Consider the following 18,597-nt stretch of genomic DNA (forward strand, 5'->3'; position numbering starts at 1 on the left):
GGAGCACATTAGCAGAGTGGCAGTTAAATCTTCAAAGATGCTACACTTAATTCCTCTCTTTTCTGCATATGCAACCCTTTGTTCCCGTTAACAGGCAGACTGTATCTTTTCTCTGCGTGAATCTGGGCTGCCCTTGGGACTTATTTTAAGAGGCCTGCCACTTCTGCCTTCATATCCTCTTGGGGAAATCAGTCACGCTGTAGAGCAGCAGTTTGGGCTGGAGTCTGAAATGATGCGAGAGGAAGTGGAGACAGATAGTCCATGTAGAGAACACCTAACGGCCAGACCTGTTGAGTGAAGCGAGTGGACCTCCAAGACAAGCCCAACTACCAGTCGAATACAACTGAAGGAGTGAAGCCAGTTAACGTTACAGGAAGCAAAGAAACCTCATAGCTGGGCTCTAGCTAAGTTCCCGACTGAAGCATCCTAGGTAAGAAATAACAAACCATTATTGCTTTTTCAGCTGCTAAGTCTGGAGTTGCTTGTGTAGCTACAGATTGCTGAAATGAGTGTTAGCCAGCAGCACTAATTTAAAGTTTGGAGTTTTAGCTCCATTATATATTTCCCCAGGAAAATAAAGGAGAAAAACCAGAATCTGTAAGTATGGAATAAGGAAAACCCATGAAGGAGAGATATTTCTACACTTGTAGATAGAGACAGAGTAAGAGAAAATATAAATGACCAACTATGATGGGTAAATTCCCTGCTATAGAAATGCAAAGACACAGAAGTTAAGAGTTTCTGCAAGCATGTTGTAACCAGTTGAGCTTAAAAAAAGAAAAAAAATAAGGTGTACACACAGAGAGAAGGGCCGTGGCCAGGAAAAGTTTCATTGACACTAACGTAGTATAGTGATGAGCAAGACATTGAAAAGATCTGGTTTAAAAAATACTAAATATGGGAGTCAAAAGATTTGGGTTTAAGTCTTGGTTTTCTCCCTTGTCAAGCAGCCATGATATCTCTCTGGCCTTTTTTTCCCTATAGCTCTAAAATATTCTGCTCTGCTATATGTAGAGTAAGATGCACCATTAGCTAAGCTGGTTGACTTTGACAAGTCACATACTATTTGAATCACAATTTATTCTCAACAAATGATTGGTTACAATTAATGACCCATGAAGCAAACCCTGAGGTGGCCCTTGTAATAAAAATATGATCAAGACTGGTGTTCAGAGAAAAACACCTTTTTATTGAGCTAGAAAAAGAGTACAAGCTAACATCTAGAGGCAAGAATTCCTTTATGATCATTAAATATTTTTTAAGTATATAAGGCATTGTACTACAAGGTGAGTGACAGACAAAGCCCAGCCTTCAGGAAGTCTGTATCTGAGGAGTTATAAGGGAATCTAAATATCTATTTCTTTTTTTTTTTTTTTGAGATGAAGTCTCGTTCTGTTGCCCAGGCTGGAGTGCAGTGGCACAATCTCGGCTCACTGCAACCTCCGCCTCCTGGGTTCACGCCATTCTCCTGCCTCAGCCTCCCAAGCAGCTCGGACTACAGGCGCCTGCCACCACACCTGGCTAATTTTTTGTTTTTAGTAGAGACAGGGTTTCACCGTGTTAGCCAGGATGGTCTCGATCTCCTGATCTTGTGAACCGCCCTCCTCAGCCTCCCAAAGTGCTGGGATTACAGGCGTGAGCCACTGTGCCCAGCCCTAGGAATCTAAATATCTATAATAAAAAGCAAAGCATCAGCTAACTTGGGAAAAGCGAGGGGTGGCAGGAAGGAAAAAAAGAAAGCAAAACATAAGTGCACGTCATAATAAAGGTAGAAAATATATGGAAATTTAGAGAGAGATGAATCAAACAGCATTAAGAGCTCTTGGAGGACAGATTGGATTTTGGCATGTAGAAGTTTACAGAAGATACATTATTAAGAAGGGTGATTTCTGGGCTGAAGAAATGACAGCAGCAAAGTTGTCACTATGATGAAACAGAAGAAAATATTTAGAGAAAGAGAGTATTAGACAACAGCTTGGAAAGCAGAACAGAACATAACATTCTGGAAAGCCTCAAGTTGCCAGATATTGGACTTTGTTGTTAGGCAGTGAGGAAACTGCAAATACCTAGGTATGACAAAGTTTAAAAAAAATGGGTTAAAAAGGTTAAAGAAACAAACACGGCTTGGTGAGATACTGGTCAATGGCTGAGGAAAAATTCAAAGCAGATAAGCTCTGAGCTTGGAAGATTAGGCAAATCATTAAGTGAATGTGTAACACCAGGAAGGAGTTCACAGGAGAGAAGGTGAGGGCACAGAAGAAAAAAGCAGCCTCATTTTTCCATTTGCTAACCATTTTCAAAGTCATTCTTATTATGTAATTCATAATTAAAATGGGTTTTAAATCTGAAGTTTACCATGAAGGGGTAATCCCTCATTTATCTGTGGATACTGCTAATAGTAAGTCTATGGATAGACCTTTCTGGTGTGTGATGTGGATTGCTTTTCTTAGCTTCTAAACTTTCCCAGCACTTCATCATTCACCAAAACCCAACAAGTGTCCAAGTTTCAATTGCCAAGGCCTCTGCTGGATCCAAAATCATTCTCAAGAGGACGTATAATCACCACTGACTACAAAGAAAAAAATACCTATGCTGGTGCTCCAAAAGTTAGTCATTACTAAGAAAAGCAGACGTTTTAGAATTAGTACCATGTGAAACAACGATTCACTTCAGCTGGCTGGTGAAATGTCAAAAAGGCTTGACAGAAGAACAGAAAAGATGTCAACTGGCAGGAGAAATGTATGGCTCTCCAAGGACTCTGGGGCAGTATACGGAAGGCGAGAAAAATGCACTGCACTCAGAGAACTTACCTGGGCAAACTTGTGAATCTGTTCCACCACTGCAGCAAAAAGAGCATGGACACTCTCATCGATCAGACTCTGCATGTAATGCACAGCCTCTTCATCCGACAGGTCTAAACGGAATTTATCCTGAACCTATAAGATAATACTTTTAGTCTTTACAATGAAGAAAAATAGGGCACATTTTGAACAGACAGAATCAAACTGATACAGACATTATAAAGTAACATGAGCTATTCCTATGGCAAATAAATGACCTGTAACTTATCAGAATGCTGAATGCAATTCTTTGGAGTGTACAAGTTTGCTGTTTTTGTTATATGCTCTGCATATCACCTCGTTCTTGTTGGCTGTAAACAGCTTTTAAGAAAAGAAAAAAGAAAAGAAGAAATTTTTCTTAGGGTCCTACATTTTAAAAACAGATAAACTGCTCTTTTAATTAAAGGTGTGCCTTATATTTTTTTTAATCTAAAATCTAGAGTGACTATATATGATTTAACTTGTGGCATATTTATTAATAATCCACTTTATCCCTGTTATTCCTTGCGAAATGGATGAAGCAAGGTGAGATTATATTAATATTCTCCCATACCTTCAGTGTCTACATAAGAACAGGAACAATGTCAATCACTGACAAAATAAACTAAATGTGATTTTCTAAGGTTTCCTTTCCTATTGAATTTCCCTATATCCCAGCACAAAACTGTGTCAATAGGTCTATAATTTCCAAAGATAAAAGAAATTTTTTTAGTCCTATTTAAAGCTACAGTTGATTTTCAGTAGCATTAAGTATTAGAAAAACTAGTATCTATATTTACGTGTGTCTATTTTATATATACATAAAAGTCAATGTTACTGAAGAACTACTTTGTGCAAAACGCCATGCCAAGTATCATACATGCAACATTTCATCTGACTGATGACAAACATACAGTAGATAGCATCTCATCAATAAGATGCAGAAATTGAGGCACAGAGAATTCATGAAGCCAGCTCAGGGACCCTTAACTGGTACATGCTTCCTGACAATCCCACGCCACCACACAACCATTACACACTACTCCTTTCTCTTGTAAATAACCCACATATACTTCTCAAAGACAGGCTAGGAGAAAGTGAGGTTTCCAAGTGGACAAAGTGTGGCCCACATTTAGGGTTCCAAGTATAAGGTTTCACTACTAGAAAGCTACAAAGAAGAAAGGACAGTGTAACAACCCATAGCCCCAACTCAGTGCCCTTGTCTCTTCATGGTACTGGAGGTATACCAGGTGATCTGAGAGTGCTTGAGCCTCAAGATAGGGGGAGGTAAAAGAGAAGTAAATGTAAAAAGTGAAGACAAGAACAATTTGGTAGAGGAACATCTAAGGCTGTATCTTCAATGAACTAGCTCTCTCATTTCCTGGATTCCAGATAATAACAAACATAGTCCTTGAGTTTGATCTTTTGATTTCCTTAACTTCTACTTACAGAGAGAATATCTGACAATTTTGGAACTATTTTTAAGGACATAAAAAATCTACAGAATAGGAGAATCAAAATAAATTTTAGCCCAATTTATCAAAGCTTACATACTTACATAAGTGCCTGCATTACAAAGAGAAGGTATACACCTGGCATAAAAATATAATGTTATTTACCAAATATGAAAATATTCTCTTTTATACCAAAAGGTTAACTGTATATAAATAGTTATTTGGTATCAGATTTACTGACTTATGTTAGGCTGTCCTCTAGGTTCTTAAGATTCTTAACACATATACTAATTAATTGTAATATTTAAGGCTATTGTAAATCAACCACAACTTTATAAACTAAAAAAAAATTCCCCATCTTTGGAAACTACAGACCTATTCAGGTAGTCCTTTGCAAGGATACAGGGAAATTCTATAGGAATGGAGATATATGAGAAGATCTAGTTTAGTTTATTTTGCCAGTGATTGACATCATTCCTGTTCCTCCACATTCCTGTTCCACACATCATTACTTTAAAGGTGTGGAAGTAAATTAAATAATTTCTATCAATTTATCTTCAAGTTCACTGACTTCTAATGCCATAATCCAATTTGCTGTTAAGCCTACCCAATTAATATTTCATTTTAGCGAATGTACTTTCAGTTCCATAATTTTCATTTTGTTCTTTCTTCCTAGTTTTAATGTCTCTATTGATAGTCCTATCTGTTTCATAATTATGCATTTATTTTCCCTTAGGTGCATGGATATTTATAACAGCTGCTTTAAAGTCCTTTTCTGTGGTCATGGGTCATCTCAGGGTGTTTCTACGGATTGTTTTATTTTTTCATTGGCTTAGTGTCACATTTTCTGTTAATTCACACATCTAGTTATATATACATATATAAAAGAGATAACAGACATTCGAAATGATATATTAGAGAGACTATGAATTCTGTTGTGTTCTTGAGAAGATTCATTGTGGCTGGGAATTAACTTGGCTAAATTCAGTTTTAAAATAAATCCTCCCTATGATGGACAATAGCTGAAAACTCTGCTCAGTTCTTTAAGCTTTGGGCTGCTGCTTCCCCCTCCCTGTGACTGCAGAGCTGGAGCAGCAAGCTGTCTCTCCAGATATGGGCACCTATTCATGTAACTGTGGGCATGAACAAATAAGAGGATAAAACTGGCTGCAGAGACTTGAGAATTTGTTGTATTCTAGAATATGGAAAAATTATACAGAAGAGCTCTTCATTTATGTTACTTAAAAATTACCTTTTTCACAGTTTTATCTGGTTCAAGTGCAATATCTGGAATGTTTGCATCAACCATCAAGGAAAACAAGTTCAAAATCAGATTAGAATACCTAAAGAAGAGCAGAAAAGGAAAAAAAAATAGCAATAATTAAGAATTCTGCATTTCTTTCTCACATTAAGAAATTTCTAGAAGTAGTGGTACTTGGATTTTTAGAGTGATTACTATTATTCCAGCAGGAAATTCATCAGTTGGTATCAATGAAATGCAAGCCTTGACAAATATTTTATTTTGGGGTCTTCATATAACACCATTTCTAAATCCTATACCATGGGGCAGACCTTTGGAGTAATCATCCAATAATGACATTCTTTTCATTTTTTAGTAAGTATATATATTTTTAGAAGGGATCTGAGGAAGATCTACTTTATGTCTAATTCGCATTTTGTAACAATTAAGATCTATCTGCTTTTGCTAGATGAAAGTAACAATCTGCTACTTTAAGATGACCTCGGTGTGTCATGGCTAAATGAATGAAAGGGAAATAATATCATCCCATGAATCACTTGTATCTTCCAGATATACCAATCATCATTTCAGGAACTACAGTGACTGACCTGGATAAAAATAATTCTAGAAGAAAAAATTGCTAGTACTCTGCTGCATTAAAAATGGGCAAGATATCTAAATAAATATCATCAGAGCATGCTGGCCTCCAGCAGCAACTAACAGTTTCTCTTCACCAATCCTCAAACTCTTCCTCTTCCTCCAAAGAGAACAATGTTACTATTCTGAATGGTCATTTCCAGAGGCGGGGCCTTGTGGGGGAAGGTTTAAATAAATCTCCACTGGGATCTCTCCACTTTGGCTCTTGGTGGCCCCTCCTTAGCACTGATAAAGAGATTCAGGTTTGATCTTCAGGATGGATGTAAGGAAAGCGTTGGTTTTCAGCAATGAAGGTTTTTAGCTGTTTCAGTAAAAACGTCAACCAAGTGCCTTGCATTGTCTTCTCTAGGGGATGGGGGCAGAATTTGGATGATGCAGGATCTTTATCCCAGCTACGTGCCTATCTATAATGATAATAATAATAATAAAATACAAACTGTTAAACTGTTTAATACTTATACTGTAATGGTAATGGAACTTGTATAGAAAAATGACTATCCATATGAGTTTCAAGTTATCTATTTTATCTTCATTTCTGAATTTTATATTCCTCATAAAAATCAAGAGGAACTATAATGAAAAACTTCTACCTTGATGTAGTCTAATCAAATCAGGCCCTAACCCACTTAAACTCTTAGGAAAAAAAAGTTATGATAATAGCTAAACAGCTTTAACCTAGCTTTAAGTTACTAATTTATTTGTGGGAATTGATAAATGCATACCACAGATGTTATTCCATTCCTACTCATATAATCATTTTATTCATTCAACCAACAAATATTTACTTAGTACTCACTATATCCACTATTGTGGGCACTAGGGATACAGACAGTGGTGAACTGAACAAACAAGGTCCCCACACTCGTGAAGTTTACATTCTGGAGGAGGGTGGAAACATAATAAACTGATAAACATGATAATGTTATGTCTGCTTGATTAAAAGATTTAAAAGAGAAAAAACAACAACAGGAAAATGGGTCAGAGAGAAAGAGGCATCTTAAGGCAGTATGATTTTATTTGAAATGCACTGAGAAGCAACTAAGTTTAAGGAGTGGAGTGACACATGTTGATACGCATTTTTAACAGTTCACACTGGCCATCTTGAAGGGAATAATAATTAAAGTAGAGAAACTATATCACGGACTTCCAGGTGGACAAGAAACTACATGGGGGCTATCAGGCTATATTTTGGAGATGAAATAGATGATCCTTGCTGATGGTTTCAATGGAGGTCAGGGTGAGAGGATAGAGAAACTGAAAGACACAAAGGATTTAGCCTAATGGGACACTAGTGTTATTCACCAAGACAGGAAAGGCTAAATGGAAGAGGAACAGGATTTTAGACAGGGACTCAAGAATTTCATTTCAGACATGTAGAGTTTGAGGTGCCTACTAGATTTTTAGTAAAGATGTCAGATATATCTCAGAGGAGATATGAAGGCTAGTGATATTAAAGTCATCAGTCATGGGATCATATGTAAAGTCACAGGACCGGATGAAAATGGTAAGTGGGGGGGCAAAAATAAAGGTCCAGAATGAAACCCTGTATAATGATAATGAAGCTTCTACATAAGAGGTGTCCCATCTTTTGGCTTCCCTGGGTCACAATGGGAGAAGAATTGTCTTGGGCTATAGATGAAATACACTAACACTAATGAGAGCTGATGAGCTTAAAAAAAAATCTCATAATGTTTTAAGAAAGTTTATGAATTTGTGTTGGGCTGTATTCGAAGCTTTCCTGGGCCGCATGTGGCCTGGGGGCCACGGGTTAGATAAGCCCTTCTCTATGGAAATACAGATGATCCACTTGAGAGGGCTGCAAGGCATGCGATGCCAGCAGCATGCAAATCAGCTGTTACATATTATTAAAAAAAACAAAAAAGGTGCTCTTTCAACTAACTCTCCATCATTCGTACTCCGCTTTGTTGATTATATAGGTACATAATTTTTTCCCATCTTGGCATGGGGAAATCTACCAGAAGGTAATATAAGGAGAAGAATACAAAGTCAATTTTGAAAGAGATATATTAGAAGTTCTCCAACTTGGCTGCCCATTAGATTCAGTTGGGTAGCTTTTCAAATGTATCAATGCCTGAGCCCAATCTCAGACCAATTAAATATGAGGGAGCCCAGATCTTTCCCCTTGCCACCTCATCTACAAGCTCCCCAGGTGATTCCAATGGGCAGCCAGGATCAATGTTAAAAATCTGCTTTTATGGATGCCGAATGTGATGTTCCTTTTAAAAAAGGTAAATACTAATGCTTTCTGGATTATCTCTTGATTTAAATTTAACCATCCATGCTTCTATTATTATAGCAAAGGGAAACAGAAATAAACATAAAGGTTAGACTTCCACATACTTTGTGAATAATTTGTCACTACCTTTGATATTAATCTTTTACATCTGTTGTCATTAACCTGCATTTTCCATTTAAGACATAAGTGAACCAAAATAGCAAGTGTTTACTTAACAGGGCAGTCATTTAATGTCCTATCCAGAAACACAAATTTAAAGGCCACTTGACTTTTTTTGAGATGGAGTCTTGTTCTATCACCCAGACTAGAGTATGGTGGCACGATCTTGGGTCACTGCAACCTCCGCCTCCCAGGTTCAAGCGAGTCTCTTGCCTCAGCCTCCCAAGTAAGTGGGACTACAGGCACATTCCACTATGCCAGGCTAAGTTTTGTATTTTTAGTAGAGACAGGGTTTCACCATGTTGGCCAGGCTGGTCTCGAAACTCCTGACCTCAAGTGATCTGCCTGCCTCAGCCTCACAAAGTGCTGGGATTACAGGCATGAGCCACCCCGCCTGGCCAACAAACCAGTATTAGACAACCTAAGATTAAAAAATAATAATAATAGGGCGGGAAAGTGTGCAAAATCTATTCTAGCAAAGATTGCAAGATGGAATGTGATATAATTAGGATTTTTAGAAAGAAGCAAGTTGCATGTAACGTTCAAGGAAACTGAACTCTTTCTCTTACCCACGTTCATGTCAACTATCATGCTACACTCTAGTCATACAAAGATAATTTAAATTTTTCAGGAAAAACCTTCATTACTGAAAACAAAAATCCATTAACTACACTGAGGTTCTTATAGTATTTCAAAGGTCAATTTCCTCTACATTCTATTTTCCATGACACAAAAATCAGAGTTCCTGTGAAAATGTCATTTAATAAGTGTACTACTTCAAAGAAGGGAAGCAATGTCGTTAATGATGTTTGTGACCAATAAAGTCACTGATGTTTCGTGACTAGGCAAACATCTCTTAGACAATATGAGAACCTTACTTGATACAGTTAAATGCATTTTTTTTTTTTCCCCCCCCGAGACAGAGTCTTGTTCTATTGTCCAGGCTGGAGTTCAGTGGTGTGATTTTGGCTCACTGCAACCTCTGTCTCTCGGGTTTAAGCGACTCTCATACCTCAGCCTCCCTACTAGCTGGGATTACAGGCGTGCACCACTACGCCCGGTGAATTTCTGTATTTTCTTTTTTAGTAGAGACAGGGTTTCATCATGTTGGCCAGGCTGGTCTCGAACTCCTGGCCTCAAGTGATCCACCCACCTCAGCCTCCCTAAGTGCTTGGATTACAGGAGTGAGTCACCATGCCCAGCGGGTTAAATGCATTCCTTATTTCACTGTTGAAAATCTTTACCAAAAAATGTAGAAAGAACATCTTTGTAACATCAGTGTCTAAAAATGGTGTTTGGCATAAGTGTGGGTTGGGAGAAAGACAATATGTACTGATTAATAAGAGATGATAATGTATTTTGCAACCATTTATAACTAAGTTCAAAATGGCCTACTCTGCTTATGTGGTACGATGTTATTCAGTAGTTTCTTTGTGAAGAAACTGATCCGTTATCAAGAAAAACTATAAAATAACAGGGCTGGTCATACCTATAAAGCCTAATAAAAGTACTGATAACCTTAGCTCCAAACAATTATCAGGTTAATTCTTACATTCTTGAAGGCATTTTTTAAAACCAACTAAAACATACTCTAAAATACAACATTAAAAAATAAATGTTGGCCAGGTGCGGTGGGTTTATTCCTATAATCCCAGCACTTTGAGAGGCCAAGGTGGGCAGATAGCTTGAATCCAGGAGTTCAAGACCAGCCTGGGCAACATAGCAAGACCCCACCCCGTCTCTACAAAAAAAACACAAAAAATTAGCTGGGCATGGTGGCATACACCTGTAGTTCCAGCTACCTGCAAGGCTGAGGTGGAAGGGTCATCTGAGCCCAGGAAGTCAAGACTGCAGTGAACCATGGTCATGCCACTGCACTCCAACCTGGGTGAGAGAGTGACAACCTGTCTCAAAATAACAAACAAAAAAAAAATTGATCAAACAATTTGGGTCCAGATAATATAAAGTGAAGTACAGGGAAATTTTTAAAAGTTACACAGTTTTCATTAAAACTTTGCATAAAATTATGTAATCTCTCTGTGGTTTTCTTTGTAGCAAGGAAGTCAACCTTGGCTCTCCATTAATAACTTGCCTGTTTTCTCATTCTATTGAATTGCTACTAATCCTCTACCAATGACAGTTTATAAAGCACATTGTTTTCCTTCTGCTTTCAATAAGATAGAGCACCTTTGACATTTCTCTAGTTATCATTCCTTACCATCTTGTCTGCCACCTCCCTGAGATATCCATGGTTTGACTTAGTTTTCTATGGGCTTTGACTATTTTAAATTAAAAATCCCAGATATTAAATGGCACTCTCATCTCTCTGAAAGTGCTTCTGCATCACCAAACAAATCTAAAGAGCACTGATTTTCTCATTATTCTTTTAGCATTTCTGGAGGGTAAAACTGAGCCATTCCGCCACCCAAAGGATAAATAATACGGCCATTTGTAAAACGCCTGTTACAGGGTTTGTGATACGTGGAAAAGACTGAGTTTACAATGAAGACCTAGTCATTGCATAAATGAAACCCGATTACTGTAAGAAAACCAGTCTTTTAGGACCAGCACATCAACATCAACCGGGAACATGGCCTCACACTAGACCAGAAGCAGGAATTCTGAGGGTTCTCATACAAATACGAAGAGTTCTCAATGAATAAACATACAATGAGTGCCTACGTACTAAACACTGTTATAAGTAATCGAGGTTACAAAGGTTATGAAGACAAAGGAGACAGAACCCACATGCACTGGCAACTTGCTATCTATTGGTTATATTTTCACCTGGAAGAGCATGTATATATGTTTCCTGGACTGGGATTTTCTGCTGGACTAAGAAAAAGTCATTTTGCATAGCTGGGCTGAAAATAACATTAGAGTCAAATGATCCTGTCATTTTTGACCAATAATCATCAGAGCCATATCCTGAATTTATCAAACATGACTTTTATTTTCCTTCCTGATGACATATGATAGTCAGTCCTAAGTAAATTAGGAAGAAGGAAGCACAGATATAGCGGTGTTGAAGAAAAAAGGATGGAGAAAAAACATTTTTTTTTTGTAGTAGAATGACTGATGTGTTAAAAAGAGATAAAAATCATATTTAACATTTACTTCAATCATTGAGCAAACTTTTCAATATTCCTGAAAAGTACCCACAACTAAGGAAGCTAAAGAATAAAAATGATTGAACTAATATCACTCTAAAGAAGTTATATCCTACATTCTTTGATAAAGAAATAGGAAGTCAGCTAGAGAGAAGGAAGAGAAGCCAGTAGGTGACTGTACTACTGTGGGACTGTCTTCAGGCAGATCTGAATGGCATGAAGTTTCTTAACCTTTTCTCTATCTCAGTACTATCCAAGTACACTTTATTAAATAAAGTGACATCAACCCACTGAGTTGGAAGCCTCCATGTTTGCTTCATCTTATGTGACGCCAGCTTCCTGCCTGGTGGGATACAGTAATGAGATAGTGGGAAAGCGAAAAAGTTTATGTCTTTTTCCTTTGATATTTGACAGTCTGTCAAAATTGGTATTAAATATAAGACAGGAAATACTGTTGCCTTTGTCATTTTGATAAAGTGATCAATGCTAAAGAATGCATACATTTAAACAACTCCTTCTCTTGTTCTATAAAATAAAATAAATTTACCCAAATTCTCTGTGCCAAGCAAATCAACTTACCTTCGCAGGTGGAGGAAAGCCGTGTAACACTGTTTACGGAACTCTTGGTACTGCTCACTCTGTGTGCCCCCCATTCCTTCTACCATTTCTTTATTCAGCTTCATTGGTGGAGGAAGAGGCTTCGGATCCCGACCCAAAATATATCCAAAGTCTATGTGGAAGAGTTTGCCTGGATGTTGACAAGAAACTCATTTGTTACCAGAAATATCTTAAAGAAATTGGTAGGGGATATGTCACACAATTGTCTCTTCATAAAGAATGTTAGTTCAAGATGTCTCTTCATAAGGAATATTAGTTCAAGATGAAGCCTATTAAATTCTTCGATATTTCTAACTGCAAGTTTGAGAGTGGCCTTGGAAACATAATTAACTCATTTTAACTCATTCATTCAGACAAAATGATGCCTAAAATCGTGTCAAAGTAATGGTAACCTATGTTAAATCCTATTTATAAGTCTTCAGAATCAAAGACGGTTAGAGCCTGGATAACATTTTAAGGTATCAGCAGAAATTGGAATCTTGTAGCAAATTTTTTGTGCTAAAGTTTAAGCACAGTGTCCTTCATATAATGGAAAATCATTTCTTTATTCCTGAGATGAATCCTTCTGCTAATTTATCATTACTCAAAAAAAAAAGGAAAAATTTAAAAAACCATATTCTTAGCATAAATAGCAATTCAGTTGTAATAATATATCACCTATCATTTTAATGTTGTTAAATTTTACTAATCTGTAACATAGATTTATAAATCTGTTTTCATTGTACAGTATATAAGAGTAAGCACAATTATGAGGTTTCAGGTTGTACGTATTTAAGATCATAAAATGTCAACACGGGGGGGTTTCATTTTCATTAAAAGAAATCACTGAATGATTTATGACTGAAAAACCACTCTTTCGGAATCCCAAAATGGGCTTCGATGGTCTCTAAGTACAATGAAACTGATTTTGCGGGGAGATCAATACACTTCACCAGATTCCCAAGTAAAGTCCATAATTCAACAAATATGAGGAACCAGTTTCACAAAAGTGAATTTGATAACTTGGGTACCCACTGGAAAAGCAACATCCCTGTAGTCTCTTAAGGTTCAAGGGGAGTATCTTATGATTTCAGTTTTCCACATCTGATGAAAAGTCCAGGATCAATTTCTGTTAACCATTTTACCACCTTCAACTAAGTATGTGTCCTCTGCTCAACTAAGCTAAGCAATTCTTTTGGTACTTTATTCTCATTTTGAAGTTTTCATTTATCTTTTACCTTGTTGGATACACACTATTCTGCCCCATAAGAGGTAAAGAAATAAGAAGCTCACAGTATTGCAGATGTAGATAAATTTTCCTTAGTTTTATTTAATTATTTAAATAATACTTTGTTACCAGTACACTTGAACAGATGACCAATCTGGTCAATGTTTGATACAAAACTGCCATCACACATGGTTTATTTAAAGGGCTCCATGCTTTTAATAGGAAACCTATCCCAGTTTTCTTCATTTCATTACAGGAAGTACTGGAATTCCAATATTGGCTATGTATCACTGTTTACAAATGAAGAGTGTATTTCTATCCTTCTTGTCAGAACACTCTCAAAGAACAGGATTACTACTTAATTAAAAGGCATAGAAGATTCAGTATCTAACAATGAAACCATTATTATGCTTTGCAAGTTAAATAGCCATGTATTTTCAAAAAAAGCCTATTAATGTAATGTTTTAAGAAAACTCATCTTCATAGATACTGAAGGGAATGGTTTTTTTTTAAAGTTAATATCTGAAAACGAGATTTGTAAAGGTTCAAAAAATACACATAATGAAATTTAAAAAAATGTTTAAGAAGTTCAGAGAGTATGATCTTTTTCAAATCTACCACTTTAAACAGTCAAGAAATAAAGTATACATAAAATAAACTGGTTAACCTCCTTTTGTCTCCAACTTGCAAAACACAGGGAGTAAGAGGTGCTAATTAAATTTTCCTGTTATTTGCATAAATAACATAAACTTATTTCTAAAATCGTAGTTCAAGGCATTTGTAATTCTTGGATTAAAGAGAATATAAACTATTCTCTTTGACAGTATTTAATGGTAAAGTTTATTTTAAATTTCTATTTTGTTTAATAATTAAACGTGTCCAATGTCAAAACTGTATTCATTCTGTTTTTCATACCTCTTCTTACTCTTTCCCCTTATACTTGACTTTCTTCTGCTGTTCCTTATAATCCAAACTCTATTTTTTAAAGATTCCACATAATTCCCAACTTCAAAAAATCTTCCCTGACACGCTACTCCAGTGAATTTCCTACTCTTCAATTTTTTTTATATAACCTGACATTTATTTACCATTTTTTTCCATAAAATGCCTTTTGTCTTATGTGAATGTTGTATCTTTCCTACTGCCCTACTGCTACACCTAGAAATAAAGAAGGTAACAAACAGTAATTTATTCTTATAGCAAAACCTGTATTTTCAGAATTAAAAAGGTTCCCGATATCTATACTCCCACTCACTGTTCCCAAAACTTATTACTTAAACCCTTACAATATACTAGCAGTTTTCACTCAGTTAAAAGCACAATGATGCAATATTTTTCAATAATAGTTTTCAGTATCAAAGATCAATAATCTATAAAGGCAAAGAGGAGCTGGCATGTGCTGAGATCACATAGTAGCATGAGAGGGGAGGTGCCAAGCTCTTTTTTAACAACCAGCTCTCAATGGAAGTAACAGAAGAGCTCACTCATTACCTCCAGCACAGTGCCAGGCCATTCATGAAGAATCCACCCCCATGACCCGAACACTTCCCATTTGATCCCATTTCCAACACTGGGGATGAAGTTTGAACATGAGATTTGGAGGAGTCAAATACCCAAATTACAGAAAGTGGGAAAAAGAAATTTTTGAAATATATTAATTATTTTCTTCTCTCTAATAGCATGAGTCCAAATAACAACCACATAAGTTAAAAAAAAAAAAAAAAGGCATTATTCATCTCACGGTGGTAAAAGAAACAAGCAAACAAAACCTAATAACCCTTAAGGAATGTGTAGTATGTGCTTAATACCAAGCAAAAGTCTACTTATCTCTTTCAAAACTCACAGCACCACTAGGAGAGCGGTTCTGTTATTATTTACAGATTCAGAAGAAGAGACTGAGTTACTGATATATTATGTAACTTACCCAAAATCACCCAATGTGTGAGGGGCAAAATAAATACAAAATTTGCCTTTAGAGCCGAACAAATTACCCACTATGAAAGACTGTTTCTTGGTCTAAAAAATAATCAATTTCACATAAAATTAAAGAATAATACAGAAAATCAGGATAGAAGTTGTGATGTTAATACTGACTGTCAACTTGACTGGATTGAAGGATACAAAGTATTGATCCTGGGTGTGTCTGTGAGGCTGTTGCCAAAGGAGATTAATATTTGAGTCAGTGGGCTGGGGAAGGTAGACCTTTACTCTAGATGGGCACAAACTAATCAGCTGCCAGCACAGCTAGGATATAAGCAGACAGAAAAATGTGAAAAGAGAGACTGGCCTAGCCTCCCAGCCTACATCTTTCTCTCACGCTGGATGTTTCCTGCCCTCGAACATCAGGCTCCAAGTTCTTCAGTTTTGGGACTCAGACTGGCTCTCCTTGCTCCTCAGCCTGCAGATGGCCTATAGTGGGACCTTGTGAATGTGTGAGTTAATACTTAAGAAATTCCCCTTTATATACACACACACACACACACACACACACACACACACATTCCATTAGTTCTGTCCCTCTAGAGAACGCTGTATTACAGGAGCTATACTGAAAGAAAATGTCCAATTAAGATAACAATAAGAATAACCATTTTTCTTTACTTCGAGCTCTCTGACAAAAGGTTCAAAGTGTATTACTTTAAAGTGGCAAGGCAGACAAAAAAGCTACTACCTCTCTCACAAATGGCAACTCAAGATCAGGAGAGCCATCCTTAAGACTCACAATGATCTTTCCATTTAGTACAGATAGCAGTTCCCTGTTTACGTTTGTGAAGGTTTTTCAGTCATTTACAAATGAATTTCAAATACTGATTGTATTAAAAAGTATACCATAAGCAATGAACATATTTTTCAGTTATACTGCCTCTCTCTCTTTCCTCAAACTCTCAAAAACAAAAACAAAACAATTAACCTTTCTCCAAAGAGCTGGGATAAACTCAAACTACGTTTCATTTGAATCCTGCCACAACTGATTGCCCTAAGTAGGGTTTTTAAAGCTTCTCCTAAGGACAATAACTCTGGGGGGGGTGGGGGGAAATCTATTATTTTTCAACCCCACATCACAGTCTAGCTTTGTAATTTCTTGTCCAAAGAATTCTATAGTAATAAGAATTCGTTAGTAATGCACTAATAAAATATCACTCACCCCATATTTGTTTCAAGAAAACAGCATTATTATTAATCACATGACAATACACTGACTCTACATTTTTACATTTATGGTGGATACACAGCGCCCTCTGCTGCACAAGCTGAGTAAACATCAACCAAGTTCAAAGTATTCAAAAACAAAGCATGGGCCAAAAAAAAAAAAGTCTGGGAAATCCATAATTGCGATGAATATTTTGCATTTCGGAACATTACTCTTGTATAGATTTTGACATTCTCTATATGCAGTGAATCATTTTCTTTCACACGCCCAGAGTTCTTAGCTGGATCATCTTCTATTTAATCTATATTTACAGGGTGGAATAGTTTGTCTGGGGTAAGTCCCCCCAAAATATCAGTGAAATGAAATCTGCATGTCTCCTTCTTCTGCTCCACCCCCCATATCAAAAAACTAGACACAGATGATACAGTGGAAGTCTGATTACAATTCAAAACCACTTTAATCTAAAGCGGAATCGTAGACTCTAAACCTGCTCGTGCTGGCAAATGAGAACAGAAAACAAAGGTATTATGTTTTGCAGAAAAAGAGAAATGTGACTTGATTATCAAAAAATGCTCCATCAGCCACTGAAAGATTGGCCAGTTACATAAGAGAACCCAAAGTTTTCAATTTGAAGGCATAATAAACTCAAAATATATAATGGACAAATCTTCATGATAGTTGAGGCATTTTTAAACTAACAACATTGGAATATATTTCCTGCAATGAGGCACATTCAAAATTAACTTTGAACTATACAAAGTCTATTTATAACATATATGAAATGTAACTTAAAACCGCTTTCAAATACAGACTCTCAGTAAAAATGACTAGAGACACAAAATTTTAAAAAAATATTTTAAATTGTGAGAAGTTGAGGAAAGCATTATACTTCTATTTGTCTTGACATACTCAGTCTCTCCTTATAGAATCTAATTTCATCCAAACCAAAACTAAAAATTTTAAAAGATGTATCTTAGTAAGAAAGATTTAAAATGCTAACTGCATAACGTAACTGGATGAAAGAATTACAGAGCAGTTAAGAAAAAATGAACTGCTGTTTTAACAGGAAAAAAAAGGTGCATCTTATTTATGCACATTTTAGGCTAAAGTTTTGATTTCTAAAAAGCAAATTTGGAGCACCCTCTAGTGGAAAACTGTTAACAAAAGCTTAAAGCTTCTGTTTCTAAGATTTAATTCAATTTCCATTAAACAAGTAACTGAGACCTGGGCCAAAAAAGTATATTATGTAGACTCTTCCTTCTGGTTTTACTCTTAAATACCCCCATTAAAACACGCACACGCGCACACACAAATACACATACATGAGGGCACTTTTCAAAGTCCAAGAGAAAAAGTTTTACACTGTTTATCAATTTCCAAAAAAAAAAACAAGTAGAATTTTTGAATATAATATTACAGATGTAATATTACTTTTTATATTAAAGAATTTCATTGTAGTTGTAAATGATTACAATCTAGAAACAAATGGAATCATTTTTGTTGCTTAATTCTTGTGGTTAAAAGATTCCACCGTTAAAAAGAGCTAGTGAAAATAACACATGAAACTTTCAAATTACAGCTCTCTCCAAACACACCATAATGTTTATTTATAAATATCCTCTGCTAAATTAGCAAATCAGCCAAGAATCTCCATGAAAATCAGATTATATTCTTTTGGTCTTGGTTATTAAGGAGACTGACTGGCTTTGACACAGACACGACATCACACATGCAAGTTCTATCAGATGATTTTCCATATGTAATAATTAAAAACTGAATATATGACATTCCAAATTACATAAATTAATAGGGTCGTTATATTAATAATTAGACTATTCTTGATGTATTATGTTAAATTATTATCACAATTTGGAGAAATACAAACAAAACAGAAAATGTTTTGAGAGACCAATTTAAAGAGTAAC

General features: G+C 36.1%; 1 protein-coding gene across 1 annotated transcript in view; it reads right to left on the bottom strand.

The window, feature by feature from the left end:
- The window catches only part of LOC105532420 (phosphatidylinositol 3-kinase catalytic subunit type 3-like), a 33,430-nt gene that overhangs the window by 10,436 nt on the left and 4,397 nt on the right, over window positions 1-18,597 (bottom strand). Inside the window, exons 2-4 of the mRNA XM_011970592.1 lie at window positions 12,276-12,444; window positions 5,526-5,616; window positions 2,811-2,936 (exon numbers count right to left, since the gene is read on the bottom strand). Coding sequence (XP_011825982.1) covers window positions 2,811-2,936; window positions 5,526-5,616; window positions 12,276-12,379 — 321 coding nt within the window. The 5' untranslated portion in view covers window positions 12,380-12,444. The remainder of the gene's footprint in view (window positions 1-2,810; window positions 2,937-5,525; window positions 5,617-12,275; window positions 12,445-18,597) is intronic.

This window comes from Mandrillus leucophaeus, unplaced genomic scaffold, assembly GCF_000951045.1.
Source record: "Mandrillus leucophaeus isolate KB7577 unplaced genomic scaffold, Mleu.le_1.0 Scaffold958, whole genome shotgun sequence".
NCBI lineage: Eukaryota > Metazoa > Chordata > Mammalia > Primates > Cercopithecidae > Mandrillus > Mandrillus leucophaeus.